General features: G+C 40.8%; 1 protein-coding gene across 1 annotated transcript in view; it reads left to right on the top strand.

The window, feature by feature from the left end:
* The first annotated feature begins 13,681 nt into the window (after positions 1-13,681).
* Positions 13,682-27,724, top strand: part of iqca1 (IQ motif containing with AAA domain 1) — a 190,847-nt gene continuing 176,804 nt past the window's right edge. Inside the window, exon 1 of the mRNA XM_063050029.1 lies at positions 13,682-13,947. Coding sequence (XP_062906099.1) covers positions 13,937-13,947 — 11 coding nt within the window. The 5' untranslated portion in view covers positions 13,682-13,936. The remainder of the gene's footprint in view (positions 13,948-27,724) is intronic.

The raw sequence follows: 27,724 nt of genomic DNA, 5'->3' as shown, positions 1-27,724 counted from the left end.
AAGAAAATAAAACTTCACAACACCCTTCCCCACCACACGTTAAATGGCCACAAAAAAAGAGCAAAAACCCAGGATATAAAACACAAAATCAAAAGGGATACTTCATTTCAGTGTTCATTATCTGCAGACTGCTCCAATTCAAGAATTGCCCAAAGTAGTAATGAAAAAAAGGAGAGACCAGAAACCAGAACACTTCATAAACCTGAATTAGAGTCCACAATCCACAAAGCACATCGACTGAACCTTGCTCCAGCAACATCATCAGACAGCATCAAGGAAGAGGGAGATCACTCAACACAAGGACCTTCCTTCGGCAGCAGTGTGAGACAGAGAGAGACAGACAGCGAGACCGACAGAGAGACCATTACACTCAGATATCCTCCTTTGGCAGCAGTCAGCAAGAGGCTGGTAGACGGTGCTGAACGCTTGCTTGCCTCCACACCAGTCTCGATGATTTCAGTCTTTCTCGGTGCTTTAATCAGCGAGAGATGGAGTCAATCATGGACCCATGCCCCGTCTTCAGGCTTCCTGACCTCCAAGCTGCTCATTTTCCTTGCAGCCCCGTGGTACCTCTCAGACACCCCAAAGTGCCAGATCGCCCGATCAGCTGGAAAATGTACTGCCAGAATGCAGATAACTGGCTCTAACAGTAGCTGAAATAAAAAGAAGGCATAAAAGAAGTGAAAGGAGTTGCTCTGTGACCCGTCTGGAGGATGTCACCTTTGGTACTGTTGTTCACTAGTGCCATCTTCTTCCTGTACAATTGTAATAAGTTCAAGCAGTACATCTCCAGGAACTGCTTATCTTCCTGTTCTATATGTTTTGCCATGGGATTCTGACTGAGATGCCTTTCGAGAATATGCAACTACATTTAATTTTATTCCAAAATTGCCTTAAGTACAGTTGTTCTTGTGCCAAATTAGCAAAGAATACTTTAACAAATACGTAATTCAGTTCTGAACTAAATATCTGGAGCAAAACTCCATACGAATAACAGTTAAAAAGAGTCATAAAAGGCTAAGTTGGATGTTGGGGTTAACAAAATTTTGGAGTTGTGATGCGTGACTAATCTGCATGTGGAGTGTAAATTTGGTGCTGCCTGTTCATTCACAATTGAATGTGTCAGGGTCCAGGTGCCACACGCTTGAAAGAGATGGAGGCAAGAGAGGGAGTTGTAGTTTTGATTAGGGGTGCAGTATTCAGAGGAGATAATCCTCAGGAGACACCTAATGTGGCTATGTGGATAGAACTTAGAAATAGGATGGGGGGTATCAATTTGAAGTGATTGTACTGTAGGTCTCCATAGTAGCCAGCAAACTGGAGAAGCAAGTGTGATATTGTAGATTTGAGCAGTTTTGTGAGTAGCCAAGCCCTATTGCAGATAGTCTGTATTATTTGTAGAGGAACACTGTGACTTACAAGCTGGCAGGTATGATTGTAGCAGAGAAAGCAAGTTGTTCAAATGGACACAGGCACGAATGGTTTTTGTGCTTTTGCCCTGCTGTACTGGAGGCGTTGTAACGGTGGATGGAAAGGAACAGAGAAGACTTCCAAGCAATGAGAAAGATCATCTAATTATTTGAAATCAGGAGGCTCTCCAGACATGTACTGCAAAGGTTTATGAGGTGGTCACTCGAGTGAATTATTAAATTGTGCAAAAAAACAACCAATCAGTAAGTACATGTCTGAATGTCATTTCCCATCAGGCACATCAAAGGTTTCATACAGTTTCAGTGCACACACACCCAATCACTCATCTATCAGCTATCCCTAATCCATATGTCTTCTATTCATTCCAGAAAATAAATTATCAAACAATTACACCTTAATTTTACTGCTTGCATGCACTACCAGCCATTCGTTTATATCAGCTAAACATATCAGTTTGCTTGCAGGCTTAGGTAACACCATAACCACCACTGGCATCAGCAAGCCAGCTGGAGGACAGATTATTAGAGGAACATTGCTGTCCACAATTGAAGCAACTTTGACTGAAGCCATGCTTAATTGAAATTATTATAGATGATGGTTTCTTTATATTTGTAATTCTCTTCGCATCACCTTTCTTCAATCCTTTATAATTTAACAACTGCACTTCTTATTTTATTAATGATCTGTGCCACCTTTCACCTCACCAAGAATTGCAATTTGACAGGAGTTCAAGGGTGTGAATATGGATACATTTCAGCACTCAATGCAATATGCCTAGCTAGCCACTAGGATACTTTCAGTATGTTAATTTGGAGACATTTTAGAAGTAGGATCTGCACATGGGGGAAAGGTAGTTGAGGTTCATCTCCCAAAGGATGAAATTATACATTGGACAAAATTGGGCTTCTGCAGGAACTCAGCAGGCCAGACAACATTTATGGGAAGAAATGGACAGTCAAAGTTTTGAGACTCTTTATCGTGACTGCAACATAGCAGTTAGCATAATGGTATTACAGCACCAGCAAACCGGTTTCAGTTCCTGCTGCTGTCTGTAACAAGTCTGTACATTCTGCCTGTTACTGCGTGGGCTACCTCCAGGTAGTCCGGCTTCCTTCTGAATTCCAAAGACATATGGGGCAGCTGGTTCATTGGTCATATAGGTGTAACTGGGTGGATTAGGCTTGATACCTCCAAATAAAAGTAACGAATGAAAGAGTGGTGGGAAGATGACCAATATAAAGATATGGTGGGGGTGGTGGTACATGGGCAGGTAGAGTCAGGCATGGGAGGAAGGAGTGTTGGAGGCTGTACGAATTGTACATGAGTTCTCCTGGAGAGGACAAAGATGAGGACTTTGTTGGAGTCGGCAAGGGAAGACTAGAGAGTATGTATAATTAAATGTTTAAACATAAGTATGCTTGTAAAGAAACTATAAGCAATATTAAGGAGCATGTTGGTATTGGGTTTGATTATATAGATGTTAAAGTCATAGAGTTATAGCATGGAAACAGGCGCTTCGGCTCAATGTCAATGACAAACAAGCTGCCAAGGTGGGCTAGTCCCAGTCACCTGCATTTGGGTCATATCCCTCTAAACCTGTCCAAATGTCTTTTAAGCATTACAGTTTTTCCTGCCACTATCACGTCCTCTGGCACCTAATTCTACAAACACATAGTCACCACCTTTTGAGTGAAAATGTTTCTTGGAGCTTGTGAAGTGATTGGAATCCTTTCTCCACAGGTGGGTAAATCAAGTGATACATCTGTGGGGTTCTGTTCAGTTCAGAACAGGCACAGTGGAACAGCTAGTAAGTTACCTCCCTCACAGTACTGAAGAGTGGGTTCAATCCTGACTTTGGGCACTTTCTGCATGGAGTTTGCATGTTCTCCTAGTGGCCACAACGAGTGTTTCCATTTTGTACTCTGGTTTCTTAAACATTTAAGACTTGTAGGTCGGCAGGTTAAATGGACATGGTAAATTGCCACTAGTGTGTAACTGAGATGAATATAAAAGTATGGGATTAATGTAGAACCACTGTTCACAGGTGATTGGGGGTCAATACATTCTTAGAGGGCTGAAGGTCTTGCTTCTGGGTTTTATCTTATGGGATTAATATGAATTCATCCCACCACTACCATGCCAAACAGGGTGCACCCATCCATATTAATTTTCTCTTCCAGCACTTGCCTGTAGCCTTCAATGTCAGGGTTATTTAAGTGCTCATACAAACACCTCTTAAATGCCATCAGTGACTCAGTTAGTCACCACTCCCTGATAAATGTCCCACTCAGAACTCATCTAAATCTCCAAACAATTACCCTAAATCTATGTCCCCTAGTTTTATCTATTTCCAGTAAAGGGAAAAGTTTACTCCAGTTGATTCTATCTGTACTCCTGTTAATTTTATACCTCAGTCATGTCCCCTATTTCCTCCTCCTCTCCAGGGAAAACAGACCTGGCTTCTGCAGTCTCTACTCATAACCGAAACCCTTCATTCTAGATTACATCATAGTCAATTGCTTCTGCACCCACGTTAGCGCTATCACATCCTTCTTGTAACACAGTACTCAAGCTATCGTTGGCTAATGCTTTATAAAGTTGGAGCATAATTGCCCTTGAGTTTGTATTCAATGCCCCAATTAATGAAGGCCAGTATCCCATTCGAGTTGTTAACTACATTATCTACCTGTGTTACCACCTTAAAGGGCCTTTGGATTTGCATGCAAAGGCATTCTGTTTTACAATAATCACTAGAAATCTGGTTAATGTTCTAGGTTTATTAGTTCTCCCAAAGTGCATCATCTTATATTTATCAGGATTAAATTCCATTTGCTATTTCATAGCCCATATCACTAACATAGCTATAATAATAATACCCATATTAACATATCCTTTTAGCATAACATCTTGGAAGCCAAAGCAGAGTAGCTAGAACGGGAGTGATATGTCCCTCATCCTGGTTTTGGTTAAAAGTCTAGCAGCGGTGTTCTGAATGAGTTGAAGTTTGTCAATCGATTGTTTTGGAAGGCCAGTAAAAGGTGTATTGCAGTAATCTAGTCTTTTTGATATAAAGTCATGAATTAGTGTTTTAGCATCATTACGTGACAGGGACAGATATATCCTTGCAGTATTTCTTAAGTGTTGAAATGCTGTTTGGTCACTTTCTTTATCTTGGATTTAAATTTCAAATCTGAATCAAGGATAGCATTCATGTTAGTTACTTCTGATTTTATGAGGGAGGCCAAGTTTCCAAGTTTATCTCTTTTGGCTTTGGTACCAACCAAAAGTATTCAGTTTTATCCTCATTTAGTTTTAGGGGATTATTGTTCATCCATCTGTTCACTGCAGCCGTACCAGAAGTCAGAGAGAAATCCAACACTCAGTTACATAGTGGTGTTTTCAGACTGAGGAGAAGGAATTTGTTTACCAGGGTCTGGGGCATAATAGTGTTGAAGGCCAAAATGAAATCCCGTAACAGCATTCTGACATATTTATTCTAGGTGTGTCAGGCCCATGGGAATGACAGATTTTACAGTATCTGTCATAGAGCGTTTTGTCGATAAGCATATCGATGTGTCCACAAACAAGAGAAAAGCTGCAGATGCTGGAAATTAAAGTAATACACATAAAATGCTGCAGGAACTCAGCAGGCCAGGCAGTATCTATGGAAAAGAGTCAACAGTCAACATTTCAGGCCGAAACGCTTCTTCAAGACTGGAAAAAAAGATGAGGTCAGATTAAGAAGGTGGTGGAGGGGAGGAAGAGGTACAAGGTAGTAGCTGATAGGTGAAACTGGGAGAGGAGGAGGGGTGAAGTAAGGGGCTGGGAAGTCGATTGGTGAACGAGATAAAGGGCTGGAGAAAGGGGAACCTGATAGGAGAGGACTGAAGGCCTTGGAAGAAAGGGAAGGGGGAGGAGTGCCAGAGGTGAGAGAAATTGATGTTCATGCCATTAGGTTGGAGGCTATGCAGAAGGAATATAATGTGTTGCTCCTCCAACTTGAGTGTGGCCTTATCGTGGCAGTAGAGGAGTCCATGGAGTGACATATTGGAATGGGAATGGGAAGTATAATTGAAATGGGTGGCCCGCAGGAGATCCTGCTTTTTCTGGTGGATGGAGCATAGTTTCTTGGCAAAGTAGTCTCCCAATCTGTGCTGGGTCTCACCGATATACAGGAGGCCACACTAGGAGCACCAGATACAGTAAATGACCCCAACAGACTTACAGTTGAAGTGTCACCTCACCTGGAAGGACAGTTTGGGGCCCTGAATGGTAGTGAGGGAGGAGGGGTAGGGGAGGTGTGGTACTTGTTCTTCTTGCAAGGTTAAGTGCTCCTTTGCACTCAGTTAGGGCTTCTGATTGTGCCGTGTGATGACCATTCTTGAGGTACCAATGTTGAATGTATACTTATTGATGTAGCCAATGACAGATGAGACATATTCCTCAATGTCTATGTCTACACCATTTGCGGCGGTGTCTTTAACATCTGCCAGTTGGTCCGTTCAAATCAAAGCAGGGAGTATCTGTTTGGATAGGTATTCCCAGATTTAGGAATATTCTATTCATAAATTTTCACTACAATAAAACTGACTCCATCTTAAGCGCTTTTTACTTACAAAGGAATTTTTGCTATAACGGAAATATATTAATGCAATCTTCCCACAATGCATTTTGCTGTGGCTTTTCAAATTAATAAAATTTAGCTTATTAGTATTGTTAAAGCAATATTAATCAGGAGTTATGAAGTAGCAGCCAGTAACACAAACAAGAACACTATTCAGGTAGGTTCAAATTTAATTATATGCAATAATCAGTTCTGAAATTTTATTAACAGCTGTGTAAACACCATTGTGGTTGTGAAGGAATCATGCTACCACTTAACAGATATGCTTTGGAAACTGACTAAACAAACTCTTCTATTGGCAGGTGCATGAAGATAATTTGGTTAAATAATGTGACATTAATCCATACAGATAGCTGGACTTATGAATTTAATAATACTGTGGATGCTTATTCATATGCAGGGGTTTCCATATTTCAGGTACTCATAATCTGGGACCAGCCTGTACTATTATAGCACTGAAATCAGCAATGAGGCATAGGACAACAATTTTGCACCATTGTAGATCATGCTGGGGAAACAACAGATAAATGTCCATGTTAATCAGACTACATTAAAGCTCCCAGGATGAGATCAGGGAAGAGTCCAGACTGACCACCTTGCTACTTAACACATGGTCATGAAGAAATGTGTTCTGTTGATCCATATTTGGAGTCTCTGTGCATCCACGAAGCCATCTATCAACACAGTGGTAAAAAGGCTGTTTTGTGTTTCTAGAATTCTTTTAGAGGTGTCTGAATATTCAGAGGTGGTCTTGTCAGTTGAAATGTGTTCATGTTGTTAATATGTAATTCTACAGAACCACATCTACAATTAGATGTATTTAAGTAAACTGTGTAATTATAACAATTAAAACAGCATTTATTCAACTGTTATTGTATCTGTGCTTAAATAATATAAAATCAGAATGAATTTTGAGTTTGGGAAGATATTTGCAAGAGATTCGTTCAAGAGATTCTTTCAGGAGATTTTTCCACCAGAGGTTAAGGAAATACTTTCCAGACATGCATACCTTTGTAAATTAAGATTGACAATTGTTTTTGGGGTGATTTGATCTGTATGGTGGTCATGATTGAGTAGATTTACTTTGTAGTGAGTTGTTATTTGAATTGTTGTCAATCAGGAACAAATGGGGGTTAGCAACTAAAGAATGGGGACTGTACCTTTTCTCATTTACTCAGATAATGAAACAGTAACTATTGACCTCTTGCTCAATATGACCACTCTGTTAGACCTGCAGTTGTAATTGTTGTCTGGCTATGTAAGTGAATTGAGACTCCTTGGCACCTTTTTAGGCTCATCTGACCAGCTGTGTGTTTGGAGGAGGCCAGTGGACTACAAAGAAGGACTGGCTCTGGGATCATTTCACTGCCCAACAATGTGATTTCCACAAATACAATATAATATAGAAACATAGAAAATAGGTGCAGGAGTAGGCCATTCGGCCCTTCGAGCCTGCACCGCCATTTATTATGATCATGGCTGATCATCCAACTCAGAACCCCACCCCAGCCTTCCCTCCATACCCCCTGACCCCCGTAGCCACAAGGGCCATATCTAACTCCGTCTTAAATATAGCCAATGAACTGGCCTCAACTGTTTCCTGTGGCAGAGAATTCCACAGATTCACCACTCTCTGTGTGAAGAAGTTTTTCCTAATCTCGGTCCTAAAAGGCTTCCCCTCTATCCTCAAACTGTGGCCCCTCGTTCTGGACTTCCCCAACATCGGGAACAATCTTCCTGCATCTAGCCTGTCCAATGCCTCCCGTATTACCTTGTCAGCAACTAATAACTTGCACTCCAAAGCCTCTCTATATATTAACACTACTATGGTCTCTGTGATTTACTGCATATGGTTTACCAGCATTCAAAATCGCAAAAATTCAATTCCCAATGATAGTCTGGATCAAATTCCATCCTTCACTGTTCAACTCAGCTTTTTTGCATCTATGAATCTATGTTCCTTTGTATCCTCAACCTTTTAAGTGATCAATGACTCACCAATTTTACATGCATCGCAATTAATCAACAGAAATAATCTCTAAAGTGTAACGTTATCGCTCTTAAGTTCCAATTTATGGGTATTAAGCACCCTTTAAACTGTTGAATAGTGGGGAGGTAAACGATGGGCTCAGGTTTTTCTCAAAAATTATGTAAGCCAGTATTTCCTCAGTTAAGGCTATGTCTGCAAGCAATTACTATGAACGACTTGCCTTTGAAGCTAATATGTATAACCCAGACATAGATTGTACATTTGCTTCATCAACCTATTTCTCCTGAAAGTAGAGAAAAAAAATCCATATTTATGTTGGTCTTTAACGTGCAATCTTTCTGGACTGGATGATGTAATTAAATTGATTATAGTTTCAAAGCCACTTCCTCTAAACAGAAACAACAGTCTTGACTTCACTGTAATTTAAATGAAAAACTTGGCACCCAGATTTTTTAGACAGCATTCAACAAATGCCATAATCCAATTATTTTACCAAATCTTTTATATTAATGTCTTATGATTTTTACACTTAAACACATGGTGAATAAAAGTCCAAAATAGTTACCCTCTACAAAAGATTCCAGAAATTTGTAAACAGTGTATTTTCCTCAGCAAATTACTGTGACATGTGAAGTCCGATCCGGGAAGTGAGCTTTAAAATATGTCATTCTGATCAAAATCATATACAGAAAACAAAATGAAGTGAGGGAAAAAAAGATAAATATCAATGAGTCAAAAGCAATAAAAGTACCATTAACAATATGCAAGGGGATTGGGAAAATCGCAATAGAGAGAATTTGTTGAATGCCAACGAGATGCCTTTTTAGACCATATTGTGCTTGAGCCTACTTGGGGAAAGGCTATCTTAGATTGGGTGTTGTGTAATAACACTGATCTTATTAGGGACCTTAATGTAAAGGGACCCTTAGGAGGCTGTGATCGTAATATGATTGAACCCATACGGCAATTTGAGGGGAGAAACATAAGTCACATGTATCAGTATTACAGTGGAATAAAAGGAATTGCAGAGGGATGAGAAAGGAGCTTGCCCAGGTGGATTGGAGGAGGATGCTGGTGGGGGTTGACAGCAGAGCAGAGATGGCTAAAGTTTCTAGGAATAGTCCACAAGGTGCAGGATAGATATGTCCCACAGAAGTTGTTCTCAAATGGCAGGGGTAGGGAACTGTGGCTGACAAAGGAAGTTAAGGACTACATAAAAGTCAAGGAAAGGGCATATAAGATAGCAAGACTGAGTGGGAAGTAGGATGTTTGGGAAGCTTTTAAAATCCAACAAAAGACAAACTAAGAAAGGCTATAAAGAAGAGAAAAGATGAACTATTGAGGGCAAACTAGCCAATAATATGAAACAGGATACCAAAAGTTTTTCAGTTATATAAAGAGTAAAAGGGAAGTGAGAGTTGATATTAGACCACTGGAAAATGTTGCTGTTGAGGTAGTAATGGGGGACAAAGAAATGGCAGCTGAACTTAACGGGTACTTTGGATTCGTCTTCACTGTGGAAGATACTACCAGTGTACCAGAGGTCTGTGAGTGTCAGGCAGTAGGAGTGTGGCCATTGCTGTTAGAAAGGAAAGAGTGATCAGAAATCTGAAAGGTCTTAAGGTGGATAAGTCACCCGGACCAGATGGACTACATCTCAGAGTCCTGAGAGGGGTTGCTGAAGAAATAACAAATGCATTGGTCATGACCTTTCAAGAATCACGCCAGATGTCGATGTGCTCAATGGTGTGGAGGGCTTTACCTGTGATGGACTGGGCAGTAGCAACTACTTTTATCACTTTTTACACTTTACTACATTATCATGCAGATCATCGATATAGATGACAAACACAGACCCAACACCATTCCCGTGGCACACCGCTAGTTGCAGGCCTCCAGTCAGAGGAGCAACCATCCACTATCACTTTCTGGCTGGAGGCTCAACATTATCTCCTTGCTTTTTATTCTATTTCCCTTGAAATAAATGCCAACATTGCATTTGCTGTCTTTACCACAGGATTAACCTGTAAATTAACCTTATGGGAGTCTTGATCCTAAGTCCCTCTGCACCTCTGATGTTTCAACCTTCTTTCTATTTAGGTAACAGACCGCACTATTGTTCTTTTAAAAAAATGCATTATCATACATCTCCCAAGACTGTATTCCATCTGCCAGTTTTTTGCCCATTATTCCAATTTGTCTAAGTCCTGCTGCAATTGCATTGCTTCCTCAGCCTGACCTACCCCGCCACCTATCATCTGCCACCCTCGCCACAAAGCCATCAATTCCATTATCCAACTCATTGACAATGTGAAAAGCGCGGTCGCAATACTGACCCCTGAGAAACACCACTAGTCACCAGTAACCAAAAAAGGCCCCTTTTATTCCCACGCTGCCTCCTGCCTGTCAGCCATTCTGCTATCCATGCCATTATCTTTCCTGTAACGCCATAGGATTTTATCTTGTTGAGCAGCCTCATGTGTTGCATCTTATCAAATGTCTTCTGAAAATCCAAGTAAATGACATCCACTACCTCTCCTTTTTTCACCCTGCTTGTTACTTCCTCGAAGAATTCTAACAGATTTTGTCTGGCAAGATTTCCCTTTACAGAAACCACGCTGACTTTGACTTATTAGTCTCCAAGTACCTTGAAACCTCATCCATAATAACAGACTCCAACACTTTCCCAACCACTGAGGTTAGACTAACTGGTCTATAATTTCGCAAACACGAGGAAATCTGCAGATGATGGAATTTCAAGCAACACACATCAAATGACTATGACTATGACTATGAGGGGGAGGGATGGAGTTGAGAGCTGGACAGTTGATTGGCAAAAGGTATATGAAAGGATCATGGGACAGGAGGCCTAGGGAGAAGGAAAAGGGGGAGGGGGGAAGCCCAGAGGATGGGCAAGGGGTATAGTAAGGGGGACAGAGGGAGAAAAAGGAAAGAGAGAAAAAGAATGTGTGTATATGAATAAATAACGGATGGGGTACGAGGGGGAGGTGGGGCATTAACAGAAGTTAGAGAAGTCAATGTTCATGCCATCAGGTTGGAGGCTACCCAGATGGAATATAAGGTGTTGTTCCTCCAACCTGAGAGTGGCTTCATCTTGACAGTAGAGGAGGCCGTGAATAGACATATCAGAACGGGAATGGGACGTGGAATTAAAATGTGTGGCCACTGGGAGATCCTGCTTTCTCTCTTTCCTTTTTCTCCCTCTGTCCCCCTCACTATACCCCTTGCCCATCCTCTGGTTCCCCCCCCCCCTTTTCTTTCTCCCTAGCCACTTTACCACTGGCTGCTGGAAAAATGATCAGTTTGTCATTTTATGAGCTGGCTGCACAGATCACACTTGCATAGATAAATGTCACCAAATGCAAACTTTCAATATAGCAGTATAGTAAAACACCCTAAGCTAAAATTGAACCATGGAAATCTGATAATGGTCTTCTGTGAAACTCACAACCTTTATGGGGCTTTCATGGATAGTGTAGTAACCCAAGAGATTGTTTCACTTCTATTAAAAGGCAGTAAAGCAATTACTCAGCTCTTATATTTAACTTCTATTGGGAAAATAAACAGTTCTCACTGTGTATGTGCAAAGAAACATTATGTTTAATCTGTGGCTGAATTTATTTTAGCTTCCTTTCGCTTCTGAAATTACACACCTCCTTCACTTTGGTTGGTAAGGAAACACCCAAAATACTGTGCATAGTTTTGGTCCTCTTACCTGAACAAGGATATAATAGCAATGGAGACTGTTGAAAGGAAATTTGTCAGGCTAATTCCTGGTATGAGAGGGTTGTTCTTTCAAGACAGGTTGGACGGTCTGTGTTTGCAGAACAATGAGGGGCACCTTCTTTCAAATATACAAGATCCAAAATGAGCTTGACAGAGTAGGTGTTGAAATGTTGTCACTAGTTTGAAAGTCAGGGTCAAGGAGATATCACTGCACAATAAGAGACTGTTCATTTCAAACTGAAATGCGTAGAAATTTCTTCTCAGAGGGTAGTGACTTCCTGGAATTTTCTGCCCCTGGGGATGGTGGAAGCTAGATCATTGGATATATTTAAGTTAGAGATGGAGAAATGGGTAGATTAAGGAATTGAAGCTTATAGGAAACTGCCACAGAGGAGCTGAGGCCAGTATAGATCAGTCATGATCATATTGAATTTTGCAGCAGGTTTGAAGGGGTTGGTGGTCTATTTCTGCTCCTATTTTCTTTTGTTCTTTAGAAATTTTTGTGGGAGAGAAAGTAATTTTTAAAAATATATGTATAATAGGACCATAGTGCTTGGAAATAAGCCATTCAGCCCACCACGTCCATGCTGACAAGAAGGAACCAACTGCTCTCATCTTCCAGGACTTGGCACATACCCTCTTGTCCAGGCAATTCCATTTTTCAACTGGACACCTTTTTAAATGATGTCAGGAGCTCTGCTTCTACTACTTTCTACGGTAGTTTATTCCATGCCCTTAACAGCCTCTGAATGAAAAAGCCTTCCTCAGATTTCCTCTGAATCTCTATCCCCTATCCTAAATCCAAGTTCTCTACTTTTATCTACCTCTGAACAAGTTTCCTTCAGTCTAGTTTATCTGTAGCCTCATAATTTTAGATCTATCACATCTCCACTTAACCTCCATACCCCAGGAAAAACACCCAGACTCTCTAGTGTCCACTGGTAACTGAACTGAATCAAGCAACATTCTAGTGACGTTCCTCTGCATTCTCTTTAATGTTATCAAATCTTTCCCATAACGTTCTGACCAGTAAACATTACTGCACATACCTCAGAATAAAATCCCATCTGCCAATTCTTAGCCATTACTCCGACACATTTATAATACCCTGTAATTTCATACTAACTTCCAATTATCAACAATTCCACCAATCTTTGTGTCATCTTACTGATTACACTTCCCACACCCAAATTATTCCAATATATTACAAACAAGTGAAGTAGCACCATTCCCCCTGGAATGCCAATAGTCACAGGCATCCGATCACCAAAGCTCTCCCTTCTCACTTTCTGTCTCAGTCACTAAGCCAACTTGCCCTGAATCCTACAACCCCTATTCTACCGGGGATCTTGGCAAAAGCCTTACCAGAATTCATGTAAATCTCTTCTACTACATTGCTCTCATTTTCCCCTTTAATTCCTTTAATTTGGGAGCGTTAATTTTTATTCATTGTGCAATAGGGGAGGGGAAATGTATTTTGCAGGCGTCACCTTCCATAAATGCACACTAAAAGAAATAATTATCTGGGAATGCACAATTACACTGACCATACTACGTTTCCTGTTAAACATCTGAATTGAAATTGCCTTTCAGTCACAGTCCCAGTATCATTTGGGTGATTGGCAGCAAACTTCAAACGGGAGATTTAAAAAATAAATAAAACCTCCGTTGCCTTTTCCTTTGCAAACAAAACTCCCCTCACCCCGAGGCATCCCGAAATTTACTTAATTTTTTTCAAAATGAGTTTAAACTGCGAGGCCGGCTGGCAGTTACCAAGACGACATTCACTCGCGTTGAGAAATACACATGCGCCGACTGAGGAACAGCACCGCGCATGCGTTGGCATCTTGGTTGCCCTGGAGTTGGAAATAAAGTGGTAGAGTTAAACTTTGAGTTACCAAGGGCATAGAGAATTCCCATTACAACGTGTGCATACACCCTTGTTTTACAGGGTGGTCACAGAAATTATCTAAGGAGCCTTGTGCAAGGATTTCAACTAAAAACCCGTTTCAAGGTCTTGTGCAAGTCAGAGTCTGGCATTGATTGGGTGGAGGAAGGTGGCAGCGAAACGAACAAGGCTGTAAAGGTGAGGTCCTGACCCGTTCCACAAAGAATTCAGACTCGACCCTGATCTGTCAGCAATCATGTCAAACAGGTAAGCAAGAAGACGCAACATTTACCTTCCTATTTTATGTATCCTGATTGAGAAATAAAAAAAGAGTATTTCTATTGAATATACTGAATTGGTAAATTCTTTATAGATTGCTGAAAAAAATCACAGAATTTAGGATAAACACGAGTAAGCAAAGCTGTAGCACAAAAGCAAAATGCATTATTATGTTGTTATTTAAGTTCTTCTTGCGCATGGAAACTCGGCAAAATAGAATCTTACAGCACAAAAAAAGGTCCTTTTGGCCCACCATCTATGCCAACTGTGATGTTTATCTTTGCTAATCCTATTTGCATGCATTAGCGTTGTATAACTGGATGTCTTTCCCGTTTATTACCTGTCCATGTGCCTTTTAAGTATTGTAATTGCTTATGTTTCAGCTGCCTGCTCTGGCAGTACGTTCCATATAGCCATTATCCTCTGTGTGAAAAATGTACCCCTCTGATCTCCTTCATGTTTCTCTCCTCTTTAACCTGTGCCTTTAGATCTACACTCTTATGCCTGCGAGGATAAAAGACACAGTTTCGCAGTTTTGACATAGTTGACCAACATTTGACAAATGTTGGGTGGTAGGCATTGTTTGCATGGACCTTAGCAAGGCTTTTAACAAATTGCTGTATGGTAGGCCAGTCTGGAAGTCAAGATTATGTGAGGTCCAGGATGTGCTAACCAACTGAATACAGTATTGGCTTAGTGGAGTGAGTCAGAGGATGGGATTGGAGGGTTGTTTTGCAGATTGGAGGATTGTGATTGATTGTGTGTCTCAGGGATTGTTGTTAGAAAATTTACAGGTGACATTAAAATTGGTAGCGTAGAAGACACTGAAGAAGGTGATCTAAGATTATAAAGGGATCTGGATCAACTGAGAAAGTAGACTAAAGAATAGCAGATAGAATTTTACTTGGACAGATAGGAATTGTTGCACTTTGAGAAGTTAAACCAGGCAGGACTGGCACTGTAAATGGTAGGGCCCTGTGATGTGTTGTAGAACAATGAGACCTCAGGGCACAGATACACAGTTCCTTACAAATGGTGATACAGATCGATAGGGTTGAGAAGAAAACATTTGGCATGTTTGCCTTCCTCAGTCAAGGCAATGAGTGGAGGAGTTAGGATGTCATGTTATAACATACAAGATGTTGGTGAGATTACACTTGGAGTATTGTGTGCAGTTTTGTTTGCCTGGAAATAAGGAAGGACGTCATTAAACTGGAAAAAGTGAATAAAAGTTGATGCGAATGTTACCGGGACTGAACACCTTGAGTTATAAGGAGAGGATAGACAGGCTAGGACATTTTTGTTTCCTCTGGAAGCTAGAAGGTTGAGGTTTATAAAATAATCAGGGTATAGACACAGTATGGTCACAGTCTTTTTCCCAGAAAAGGAGAGTGTAAATCTTGAGCACATAAGATTTAAAGAGAGAGGGGAAGATTTAAAATATACCCGAGGGGCAACATTTCCACACAGACAGTACATGATGTATGGAATAAGCTGCCAGAGGAAACTATAGGGATGGTAAATAATTACAATGTTTAAAAGACATTTGAACAGGTGTATGAATAGAAAATGCCTAGTAAGATATGGGCCAAATGCAGGTGAGTAGAATTATTTGGGCAGAAGGAACTGTTTCTGTGCTCTTTGATTTCAATGGTCAAATAAAACTTTCCATAGGGACTAGCTAAAGAAGAATGAGTTATTTAAGCAAGTTGATGCGTCACAGTATCCACAGCATTGTGCAGAGCATTAATCATAATCTTCAGAAAAAGACGTTTGGTGGTGGGGCGGAAGAAAATAGAAAAAAAAAACATGTAGTTCAGGCATGGAAAAGATGCGTATCAATCTTTTTGCTCCTTATTACTTCTCATAAATGTGCAGCAATATAACTAATTGGTGATCTACGATGCCTCCTCTTATCATGTAGCAACATGACATTGAGTTAAGCTGTGATCTTAATGCCTGGGCATTTATGCATAAACTGGATAGTAAAACACTAGTTATTTAGCTGTAGAACGAGGGAAAGAAGTAAACAAATAGAATGAAATGGATACTACCTATTAAGCTTAAAATACTTTGAAATATGGCCTCATCATGTCACCAAAATGATCATAAGGTATCATCATCTGGATAAATGTGACACCAGTTACACACTAAAGATTATCAGTCATAAGGCACAATAGCATGTACTGTGTGTAAAACATAGTTTGTGAATTCAAAACGTTGCTTTAATGTTGACACTGTATATGTTCATTTACTCATTTAGTAATTACTTGGGAAGGATTTGCTCTCAAAGCCAGTTTCAAAATATTAGTTAGTGTTACTATCTGTAGCCTATCAAATTTCTGGAGTGCTGGCTATCTCACTTCATGTTTCTGTAAATTATTGATGAATTCTGTGCAACAGAATGCATCTGTTTACTAGTGTTTACACAAGCTTACAGAATCCATGTAGTGGTCGCTAAGTAATGCATAATATGCCTGTAAAGCTGTCATTCTGATGATTCAAGATTGTTTAAGGCTTCAGTTATACCGGTGCCTAAGAAGAATATGGTAACCTGCCACAATGGCTATCATCCAGTAGCACTTACATCAACAGTGATGATGTGTTTTGAGAGGTTGGAGATAATGAAACATATCAACTCCTGCCTGAGATGCGACCTGGATCCACTCCAATTTGCCTACTGTCTCAACATCCACAGTCGATGCCATCTCATTGGCTCTTCTCTCAACCTTGGAACAACTGGACAGCAAAAATGCATATATCAGGATGCTCTTTGTCAACTACAACTCAGCTTTCAAAATACATTTATTGCCAAAGTATGTATACAGTATGACAGCCTTGAGAGTTGTCTTCTTACAGACAGCCACAAAACAAAGAAACACCACAGAACCCATTTAAAGAAATGTCCCTGCACAACAAGACCATCAGGTGTGCAGAGAAAGAACAAATCATGCAAACAGCAGCAAATGAACAAATTAACACACAAAACATTAAATATAAAGCAGTATAGTCCCCAAAAGTGAGTCCACAGCAAGAAGTCACTGAGGTGGATAAAGTCAGTTCTGTCAATACTATCAATGCTGTCATGCCTCAAAACAAATCAATAAGCCTCAGTACCCTCGATTTCCTCACTTGTAGACCCCAGTTAGTTCAGATTGGCAATAGCATCTCCTGCACAATCTCCATCAGCACCACAATGCTATGTGCTTCAACCCCTGCTGAACTCATTTTATACTCAGAACTGTGTTGATAAGCACAGCTCTATTGCCATACTTAATGGGCCAAATGAAAGGTGATGATGAATCAGCATATAGGAGGCAAATTGAAAATCTGATTGATGTCATAACAATAAACTCTTACTCAATATCATCAAGACCAAGAAGCTAATTATTGACTTCAGGAGGAGGAAACCAGAGGTTCATGAGCCAGTCCTTCTCAGAGAATCAGAGATGGAGAGGGTCAGCAACTTTAAATTCCTCAGAGTTATCAATCCTGGATCTAGCACATAAGTGTAATTATGAAGAAAGCATGGCAATGCCTTCACTACCTTAGGAGATTATGAAGATTGGACATGACATCTATTATTTTGGCAAACGTCTATAAATGTGTGGTGGAGAGTATATTGACTAGTTACATCACAGCCTGGTATGGAAACACCATGCTCTTGAATGGAAAACCCTACAAAAAGTAGTGGATGCGCTACAGTCATCACAGGTAAAGCCCTCTCCTCCACTGAGCACATCTACACAGAGTGTTGACATAGGAAAGCTGCATCCATCATCAGTGACCCCCATCATCTAGGTCATGTTCTCTTCTCAATGATGCCATTAGGAAGAAGGTACAGGAGCTTTAGGACTCACACCACCAGATTCTGGAACAGTTAATACCTCTCAACCATTAAGTGTCTTGAACCAAAGCAGATAACTTCACTCCATTTCACTTGTCCCATCATGAGATGTTCTCACAACCTATGGACTCACTTTCAAGGACTGTTCATCTCATGTTCTCAATACTTATCTCTTATTTATTATTATTATTTCTTTTTTTTTCATATTTGCAGTGTGTTATCTTTGGCATACTAGTTGTATGTCCATCAATGCAATTTTTCATTGATTCTATTATTGTTATCATTCTAATTATAGATTTATTGAGTATACCTGCAAGGAAATGAATCTCAGGGCTGTATATGGTGACATATATATACCTTGATAATAAATTTACTTTGAACTTTAAACGTCATTTCCTGTACATAACTAAGGAGAATAAAAACAATGGAAACAATTAAGAAAGCAATAATAATACTATAAATACAGAATAAATATAAGCGCATAAGATGACTTGTATACTTCACATATATTGATTGTATGTCCTTAAAGTGAAGCTAGGCTGTACATAAGGTGTCTGATGGGAAATAGTTACGTAGTTGTGGAGTTAGTGGGCGGAAGTGTTGATCAGTTGGGGAAAGTAACTGCTTTTGAGTCTGGTGGTCCTGACCTGGATGCTACATAGCCTGCTCCCTGATTAGAGTGGGACAAGCAGTTCATGAGCAGGGTGTGTGGAATCCTTCACGATCGTTCTGGCACTTCTCCAGCACCTTCCTGTATATATGTCCATGAGGGTGGGTAGGCTGGTGCTAGTGATGCTTTGGGCAGTTTAGACTACCTGTTGTAGAGCCGCCTTATCCACCACAGTGCAGTTTCTCTGCCAAGCAGTGATGCATCTTGTTAGGATGCTCTCTACTGTGCATCTGTAGAATGACATGAATATGAACGTGCAGTGACCAGCTCCCTTCAGTCTCCTTAGAAAGTAGAGGTATTGGTGAGCTTTCTTGACTGTGTAGGATGTGTTCTGGGACCATGATGGGTTGTGTGTGATGTGCATTCCTAGGATTTTAAAACTGCTGTGTTTTCACTGCTGTGCTGCTGATGTAAAGGAAAGTGTGAGTGTTGTGAGTTCTCCTGAAGTCGAAAACCATGTCCTTTATCTTCTTAACGTTAAGGAAGAAGTTATTTGCATGACGCCAAGCTTTGAGCTTTTGCATCTCCTCTTTTTATGCTGTCTCATTATTGTTGCCAATGAGCCCCATCACTGTTGTGTACTTGGTGAACTTGACAACGTGATTGGCCATGCAGTCATGTGTGAGCAGAGCATACAGCAATGGGCTGAGCACACATCCCTAGGGGACACCCATGGTGGAAGGGGATGACTGGTCGTGCATCCCAACTATCTGAGGTCTGTTTGTTAGGAAGTTGAACACCTGGGTGCACCGTAGTGTATGTAGACTGAGGATTAGGAGTTTGTTCACCAGTGTCTGTGGAACAATAGAGCTGAATGCCAAAATGAAATCCAGAAACAGCGTTCTGACTTAAGTGTACTTGTTTTCTAGGTTTCAGGGTCAGGTGAATGACAGATGCTGTGGCACAGAGTAGTTTCTGTCAGTAAGCATATTGGCGAGTGTCCGATGTGGCAGGAATGGAGTTTTTGATATATGTCATTATCAGCATTTAAAGCATTTTGCGGTGATTGGTGTCAGTTCCACTGGGCAGTGGTCATTTAGTTTTGAAGGTGTAGAGTTCTTTGTTACAGGGATGATAGTGGCAGATGCAAATATTATCTTAACACGTGCTTTATAGATGTATAGCCCTTGTTCAGTATTTTGTTGCCACTGTGATCTGAATGCTCAGATTTTTTACATAGAAATCCACAACAAAATGATTGTTGTTAATTTTGTTTGTAAAGACGAATGAAATACCGAGTACAAATCTTGTGCATCTTTACTAAGTATTGGCTTTATAAACTTTAGCCTTGTCACATTATGGAAGTAGATTTATTCTACAAAATTTGTAGAACAGTACAGCACGTAAACAGGCCATTTGGCCCATCTAGTACATACCAAACTATTATTCTGTCAGGTCCCATCGATTTGCACCTGGACCCAAGCCTTCCATACCCTTCCCATCCATGTACTTTACCAAACTTCTCTAAAATGTTGAAATCAAACCTGCATCCATCACTTCCACTGGCAGCCTGTCCCCCTCATGCTCCCCTCAAACATTTCACCTTTCTATCTTAACTCATGGCCTCTAGTTCTAGGCTCACCTGACCTCTGTGGAAAAAGCCTATTTGCATTTACTCTATCTATACCCCTCATAATTTTGTATGTGTCTCTTCTCTCCTACTTCAAATCTTCTTCATTCTCCACCAGTTCAGGGAATAAAGTCTCAGCCTACATAACCTTTTCCTATAACTCGGGTCCTCAAGTACCAGCAACATCCTTGTAAATTTTCTCTGTACTCTTTCAATCTTATTGATATCTTTCCTTAGGTGATCAGAATTGCACATGATACTCCAAATTCGCCCTCACCAATGTCTTATGCAAATTCAACATAGCATCCCAACAGCTGTACTCGGTAGTTTGTTTTATGAAGGCCAATATGCCAAAAGCTCTCCCTACAACTCTCTACCTATGACACCACTTTCAGGGATTTGTGGATCTGTATTCGTAGATCCCTTGGCTCTACCGTACAGCTCAGTTCCTACCTTCCATTGTGTAGGTCTCTCCTCCCAAAGTGGAATACCTCATACTTGTATGCATTGTATTCTATCTGTCATTTTTCATCTCATTTTTTCAGCTGCCTGATCCTGACTCCTATGACACACCACTCATTACATTTAGCCAACTAAAAAATGCACGTATTTCAGTGCTGTCTGTTTCTGTTTAGGCCTCCAATCTTCTATCCATGCCAATTTGCTATCTTTGAATATTGTCATCAAACGCCTTGTGGAAATGGTTTTTCTTTATCCATAACACCCATTATTTCTTCAGAGAACTCACATAAATTAGTCAACCTATTTTAACTGCCTGTTTCCACGTTCCCTGTTACAAAACTTTTATTGGTAGTTTCTAATACTTTTACAAAGAAAGGTAACGACCTGTTTTATCTACTAATTGCTTACCTTCTCGTTTGAATAAAGGGTTTATTATTTCTCCATCTGCTAGAAGTTCTCTGAAACCCGAGCATTTTAGAAAAATAAAACAGTCGTGTCATCTGTCTACTTCATGTAAGAGCTTAGGAGCTCAGGGCGGAGGAGATATAAACTGCAACTTTAAAAATTCCTTGGTGATTGTATTTTTCCTGCGTTCCTCCAATTTCTGATTTATTGTTATTTTAGGGAATCTACTTCTTTAATGTACTTGTATAGTATTGTAATCTATTGTCTGTAACAGGGTTTCTCAACTGTGTTTCCGCGAGAGGTTGCTAGCGGGTTCCACGGGAGACTGTGATTTTAAAAAATAAACAACCTTTTTTGAACTTTGTGTGATGCTAGTGCTCGCAGTGGTGAGCAGTGACTGAGCAGCTCTGTTAGCAATCTCTATAGAGGTCTCTCAGCCCAGTATGACAGTGTGCAGCAGGACTGTGTTTATTTGGTTGAGTCCATTGTCAGTTTTTGATGTGAGATAGGGGAGGCCGTTGACAATTGGTGAACGCTGTATTGCACGGAGGGGAAGTGTGTTGATGAGAAGTGTGAAGTGTTTTCCAAGCACTGAATGGACTTGCCCAACTTGGGCTGTGACATCAGCCTCTCCCTCCCGAATAACCTCTTCCCCCTTCTCCCGCCCAACATCACCCTGTGCACCTCCCAATATCCCCTTATGCACCTCCCAACTTCCCCTGTTATTAACAGTTGTGTTTTGCAGGTCTGATGGTCCAATGTGGAGATTTATGAAGAGGAGGTGTGAGATGGAAGAGGAAGATTCTAGCTATAGGTCTATGGACAATTCTGATAAGAATAATGGTACAGAATTGCAATCTTCTGAGTCATTTCACTGCACCATTGCAATAATGGACACAAAAAAGTCCATCTTTACAATGATAGCTACTTATCAATGGGTTTTACATGGACTGGTGATCCAAGTTGTCCTATTCCATTGTGCCTAGTCTGTGGCAAACAACTTACAAATGCAGCAATGGCTCCAGCAAAATCGAAAAGCCACTTAACTACAAATCATAACCATATGACACACAAAAGCATCTGTTTTGGAGGAACTGGGTTGGCATCTGTACTGATAGTGCCCCATCAATGGTTGATCCCATGAGAGGTTTCATTTCTCTTGTTTAAAAAAAAAGAAAATTCTGATGTTATCATAACACACTTTCTTCACAGAGAGATGTTGATGTCAAAAACTGTTGGAGATGAAATGAGAAAGGTTCTGGATGACACTACAAAAATGGTTAACTTTATTATACAAAGACCAGTTCACTTAAAAATGTTTAAAAAGCTATGTGAAAACCTGGACTAAGAGCACACCAATCTCCTGCCGCATACAGAATTCTGGTGGCTTAGCAGATGAAGAGTTCTTGACAGGGTGTTTGAGCTGAAAGGTGAACTGCAGGAGTACTTTCAAGAAGATAGGCTAGATTTTGCTGAGTGCTTTGAAGATGAAGGATGGCTGCAGAAACTCACCTACTGAGCAGACATTTTTCATCATATGAACCAGTTGAACACGTTTTTGCAAGGCCCTAGAGAAAATGTTTTGACTTCAAGTGACAAGATTCTTGGATTTAAAAGGAAACTGAGTCTTCGAAAAAATCATGTTGCTAAAGGAAATCTTGAAATGCTTCCTGTGCTGCTTGGGCTTGAGAGTAAGGAAGGATATCAGAAAGTCTTGAGTCTTATTGAAAAGCGCCTGGAAGAACTGCAGAACAAAATTGAACAGTACTTTTCCTCCTGTTCAATACAAGTGTAGGACTGGGTGAGGGACCTGTTGTAATGTGAGCATTATTAAAAGTAAGTTAATACTAATTAGGATTATGGGGGTTTTTACTTCCGTTTCTTTTACTTACAGTGGGCTCTGTATATTGTGTGCCTGCCATGTCGTACGGGTTGTGAAATTCTCTGTATATACCTAATGGTTTTGAAGTTCGAGAGAAAGTTGTTTCTTGAGCATGAAGTTGTTGAGTGTGCCTTTTTCAAAGTAGAAGTTACTACATATTTTTGGCGACGAGATGAACTGGTTTTGTGAATATATCGGCACGTTTTTCGAATGGGAGCTTCGCGTTTCAGATGGCTACGTTTGGAACTATCGATGAATTTCTGGAAGGGAACGAGGACTGACCGGAATATGAGGAAAAGTTGGGACACTTTTTCTGTGCTAATGGAATTACGGAGGAGGCTAAGAAGCGCTCTATTCTCCTGAGTGTGTGTGGGGCAAAGACTTACAAGCTAATAATGACCAATGCAGTAGCCCCTGAATCAATCTCAAACTTAATGTCCTTTCCCCTGACAGTGACTGTGGCATAATATGGTTCAGTCACACTGCAGAAACCGGGGGACATTCCATATGATGAACTGGTCAAGCTCGTGGGGAACCAGTACAATCCGAAACCTTCTGTGATAGTCCAACGGTGTAAGCTTTGCAGCCGTTTCAGGAAGCCAGGTCAGTCTGTGGCCAGTTTCATGGCCGAGCTTCGGCAACTGTCGGAGCATTGTGATTTCGGAGCGGTATTGGAAGACGTGCTCCCTGATCGATTGGTATGCGACATTAATAATGACAGCATACAACGCCGCCTGTTAGGGGAAACCCCACCACTGACTTTCAAGAAAGCCTTAGAGATTGCCCAAGGCATGGAGATGGCTGCTAATAATGTCAAGGATATCCAGAAAGGACATGGGGGGGGGGGGGGTCGCAGTCGGTGACAGTGCACCAAGTCAGGAGGGAGACTGGTAAACAGGCAAAGCGGGTGGAATGTTTCTGGTGTGGAGGGACACACTATGCAAATGATTGCAAATTCAAAGACACAGTCTGCCGTGCTTGTAGCAAAAAGGGACATTTAGCTAAAAAGTGCAGAAGTTCGAAGGGTAAGATTAAGCCTGGGCAGGAGAAAGCTCAACAGGATCAGGCAGCCACACACCATCTAGAAGAAGCAGATGAAGAGGCAGCGTGTGCCTACAACATGTTTGCAGTGGAAACAGATGAGGAACCACCTGAACCATATTATGCCACAGTCACTGTCAGGGGAAAGGACATTAAATCTGAGATTGATTCAGGGGCTACTGCATCGGTCATTAGTGAGGAGACCTACAGGAGGACATGGGGGTCCAACCTGCCTCCAATCAGACCGTCAAAGCTCAAACTTTATACGGGGCAGCCCATACCTCATTTAGGGGTGTTATTTGTGGACATTTCAGCCAGGGATCAGAAGGCTGAAGCCAGGCTAGTGATAGCTAAGGGCAGGGGACCCAGTCTTTTGGGTCGCAATTGGCTTTGCAAATTCCGGCTAAACTGGCATGAAATTAAGTATGCGCACACGACGGAGGACATTCTGCAGTGTACAGTGACGTTTTCAGGGACGAGCTACGAACACTGAAGGACGTGACAGTGAAAGTCCATGTCGGCCCTGAGGCTACACCACGTTTTTTGAAGCCCAGGTCAGTGCCCTATGCCACGAAAATCAAAGTGGAGGAGGAGCTGGGACACCTACAGAAGCTGGGCATTATTGAGCCCGTCCAGTTTTCAAGGTGGGTGGCTCTCATTGTTCCAGTTTTGAAGGCAAAAGTGAAGAGAAAGCAGGAAAAGCAGAAGGAGGGACATGATCAACATGCGCGAGAGAAACAGTTAAAACCAGATGACAATGTTTGTGAGAAACAATCAGCAATGACTGCCTGGGGTTATTCTTAAGCAGAGTGGTCCCATCTCCTATGTTATTAAGCTGACTGATGGGCGTGTTTTCCGCAAACATCAGGACCATGTGCACCTGTGTCATGATACCGGCTCAGAGGCAGACAGTTCCATGGAGTTTCCATTTATGAGACAGACTACGGTGGAAGCATGTCCACCAGTGACTTTGCCAGAGGGCGAGATGCTGGTAGAGGGGTCGGGGTCCCCTGAGGAGGATGGACATTCTCACGCAGACACACAGACCCCTCTCATGCCCCCAACACCAGATCCACCCAAAACACCCTCACCAGTGGTGCCTGTAGGGTCACCAGAGGTAGTAATCACAGCGCACTCGTAAACCTCCTGACAGACGGAATCTTTGACGGGACAGTTCTTTTTTGTTGTTATTAGATTGAATGTTGAATCCATCACATTTTCCAGATGTTTTGTATTGATAAACTGTTGCTGAGATACTAGTATAAGTTTTCAGGGGTATGCAAGTTAATAACACCACTGTTTTTATTTCCTAGTTTTTTTACATTTGGGGATGTTGGATTTTAAAGGGGGAGATGTGTTGTAATGTGAGCATTATTAAAAGTAAGTTAATACTAATTAGGATAATGGGGGAGGGGTTTACTTTTGTTTCTTTTACTTCTGGTGGGCTCTGTATATCGTGTTCCTGACATGCCGTATGGGTTGTGAAAGCCTCTGTATATACATAATGGTTTTGAAGTTCGAGGTAAAGTTGTTTCTTGGGCATGAAGTTGTTGAGTGTGCCTCTTTCAAAGTAGAAGTTACTACAGGACCCTTTCTCTGAATTTTCTGCTCAGCCTGAGAACTTGACTTTGAGAGAAGAGGAAGAACTCTGTGAGCTGTAGACTGATCGTGCACTCAAGATGACATTTACTTACCTGCCCCTGGACAAGTTCTGAATTTCTGTGAAAGAAGAATATCCTGCCATTCATTGGAAAGTAATGAACATTTTGCTGCAGTTTTCAACTTTTTATATGTGTGAACAAGTTTTTTTCTTATTTAACATGCATCAAGAGCAAGGACAGAAATCGGCTCATTTCAGTTGAAGGTGAAATCCATGTGTGCTTATCTCAAGTTCAACCCAGAACTGAGTATTTGTGCAGCAAAAAAAACAAGCACATGTTTCACATGCTAGGCCTATATCGGAGCCTGATCATATCACTTAGTAAGAAAATATTATTTCAAAGTCTTGTATAAAGTTGTGTCTTGGGCTATATTTTTATTCTGATTGCTTTGGCTTATGGTTTTTAGTAACTTTACTATTCAACATTGTTATTAATTTTTCATGTTGTAAATAGCATTAATTACAATCAGTTTATAACCGTTATTTAAATTAAGTCTACTGACCCTACCTTTAAAACATTAAATCCCATTTTGGCTTAAGCCAGTTATTTAACAGAAATTCATTATAGAACATAGAATATAGAATAGTACAGCACAGTACAGGCTCTTCGGCCCACAATGTTGTGCCGACCCTCAAACCCTGCCTCCCATATAAGCCGCCACCTTAAATTCCTCCATATACCTGTCTAGTAGTCTCTTAAACTTCACTAGTGTATCTGCCTCCACCACTGACTCAGGCAGTGCATTCCACACACCAACTACTCTCTGAGTAAAAAACCTTCCTCTAATATCCCCCTTGAACTTCCCACCCCTTACCTTAAAGCCATGTCCTCTTGTATTGAGCAGTGGTGCCCTGGGGAAGAGGTGCTGGCTATTCACTCTATCTAGTCCTCTTATTATCTTGTACACCTCTATCATGTCTCTTCTCATCCTCCTTCTCTCCAAAGAGTATTATGTTGGCCTTGTGAGTTTTTAAAGTTTTGAAAGGGTAAGGGAAAGAAAAAAAATAAGTTAAGCTTAACTACCTGTTTTTCCAAGGAAGTTTGGCTAAATATTCATTCTCTACTCAAAAAAGCATCGACAATTATTTTTGGATTATTATATCTACCACTTACTGATCATGCTACTGTACCATGAGCTGGAGAGATGAAGATTTTTATGCAGTGGTTTCCTGACACCTGAGAATTATTTCAACGGTTCCTCCAGGGCAAAAAAGTTGAGAAGGGCTGGTCTGTAGTCTGCAGTGCATAGAATCTGCAGTCTACTTCTACTGGTTATTAGCATTGTTAATGATTCCTCCTATCCATCCAACAATCTCTTTAAACCATCTACCATAAGGCAGAAGGTACGGTAGCATTAGGACAAAGACTGTTAGGATGGGAAATAGCTTTATCTCCCAGGCCGTGAGACTGCTGAACTCCCAGCCACCACCCAGGTGTCATCACGTCTGAAACGCTAGTAGCACATACTGTTTACTTTTTAACTTGACACATAAATGCACCTTATTAATTTATTTGTTGTAATATTACCTTGTCTGTTGTGTGTGAATTACATGTACTGTGATGTGCACTTTGGTCTGCTCTAGAGGAACATGAGTTTGTTTGGTGGGATACATGTATACAGTTGAATGGCACTGTACTTGAACTTGACCTATAGTGAAGATGGACACAAAATACCTATTTAACTTGTCTCCTTGTTTTCTATTATGACTTTTGTAGGCCTACATTTACTTATTACCTAGTTTCATATTTTGATATTGAGATCACCCATGTGGTTGCTTTTTTTGTTCTTTGTTCACTTTTGGCAGTCAAGATGATTTGTAACCAAACCTTGGTTGAGTTTTAGAGAGCAGGAATGCTGCATGTTGAATCAAGCTCCAGAGAAACGGAACAGCACAGCACAGAATCAGAATCAGGTTTATTATCACTGACTTGTAGGTCATTAAATTTGTTGTGTTTCGGCAGTAGTACAGTGCAAAGACATAAAACTATTAAAAATTACAAATTAAAAGTACAAAATAAGAATATTGAGTTGTTTTCATGGACTGTTCAGGAATGTGTTGGTGGAGGGGAGAAAGCTGTTCCAAAGCAGGTCCTTTGGCCTACTCTGACTGCACAGACCATGATCCCAATTTAAACCAATCTCCTTTGCCTGCCCATAGTCTATATCCCACCATTTGTTCCCAGTTCATTTGTCTGTTTAATTACCTCCTAAATGTTGCTGTTGTAT

The sequence above is a fragment of the Mobula hypostoma genome, chromosome 6 (assembly GCF_963921235.1).
Source record: "Mobula hypostoma chromosome 6, sMobHyp1.1, whole genome shotgun sequence".
NCBI classification, from domain to species: domain Eukaryota; kingdom Metazoa; phylum Chordata; class Chondrichthyes; order Myliobatiformes; family Myliobatidae; genus Mobula; species Mobula hypostoma.
This window is presented reverse-complemented; position numbering and strand designations above follow the sequence as displayed.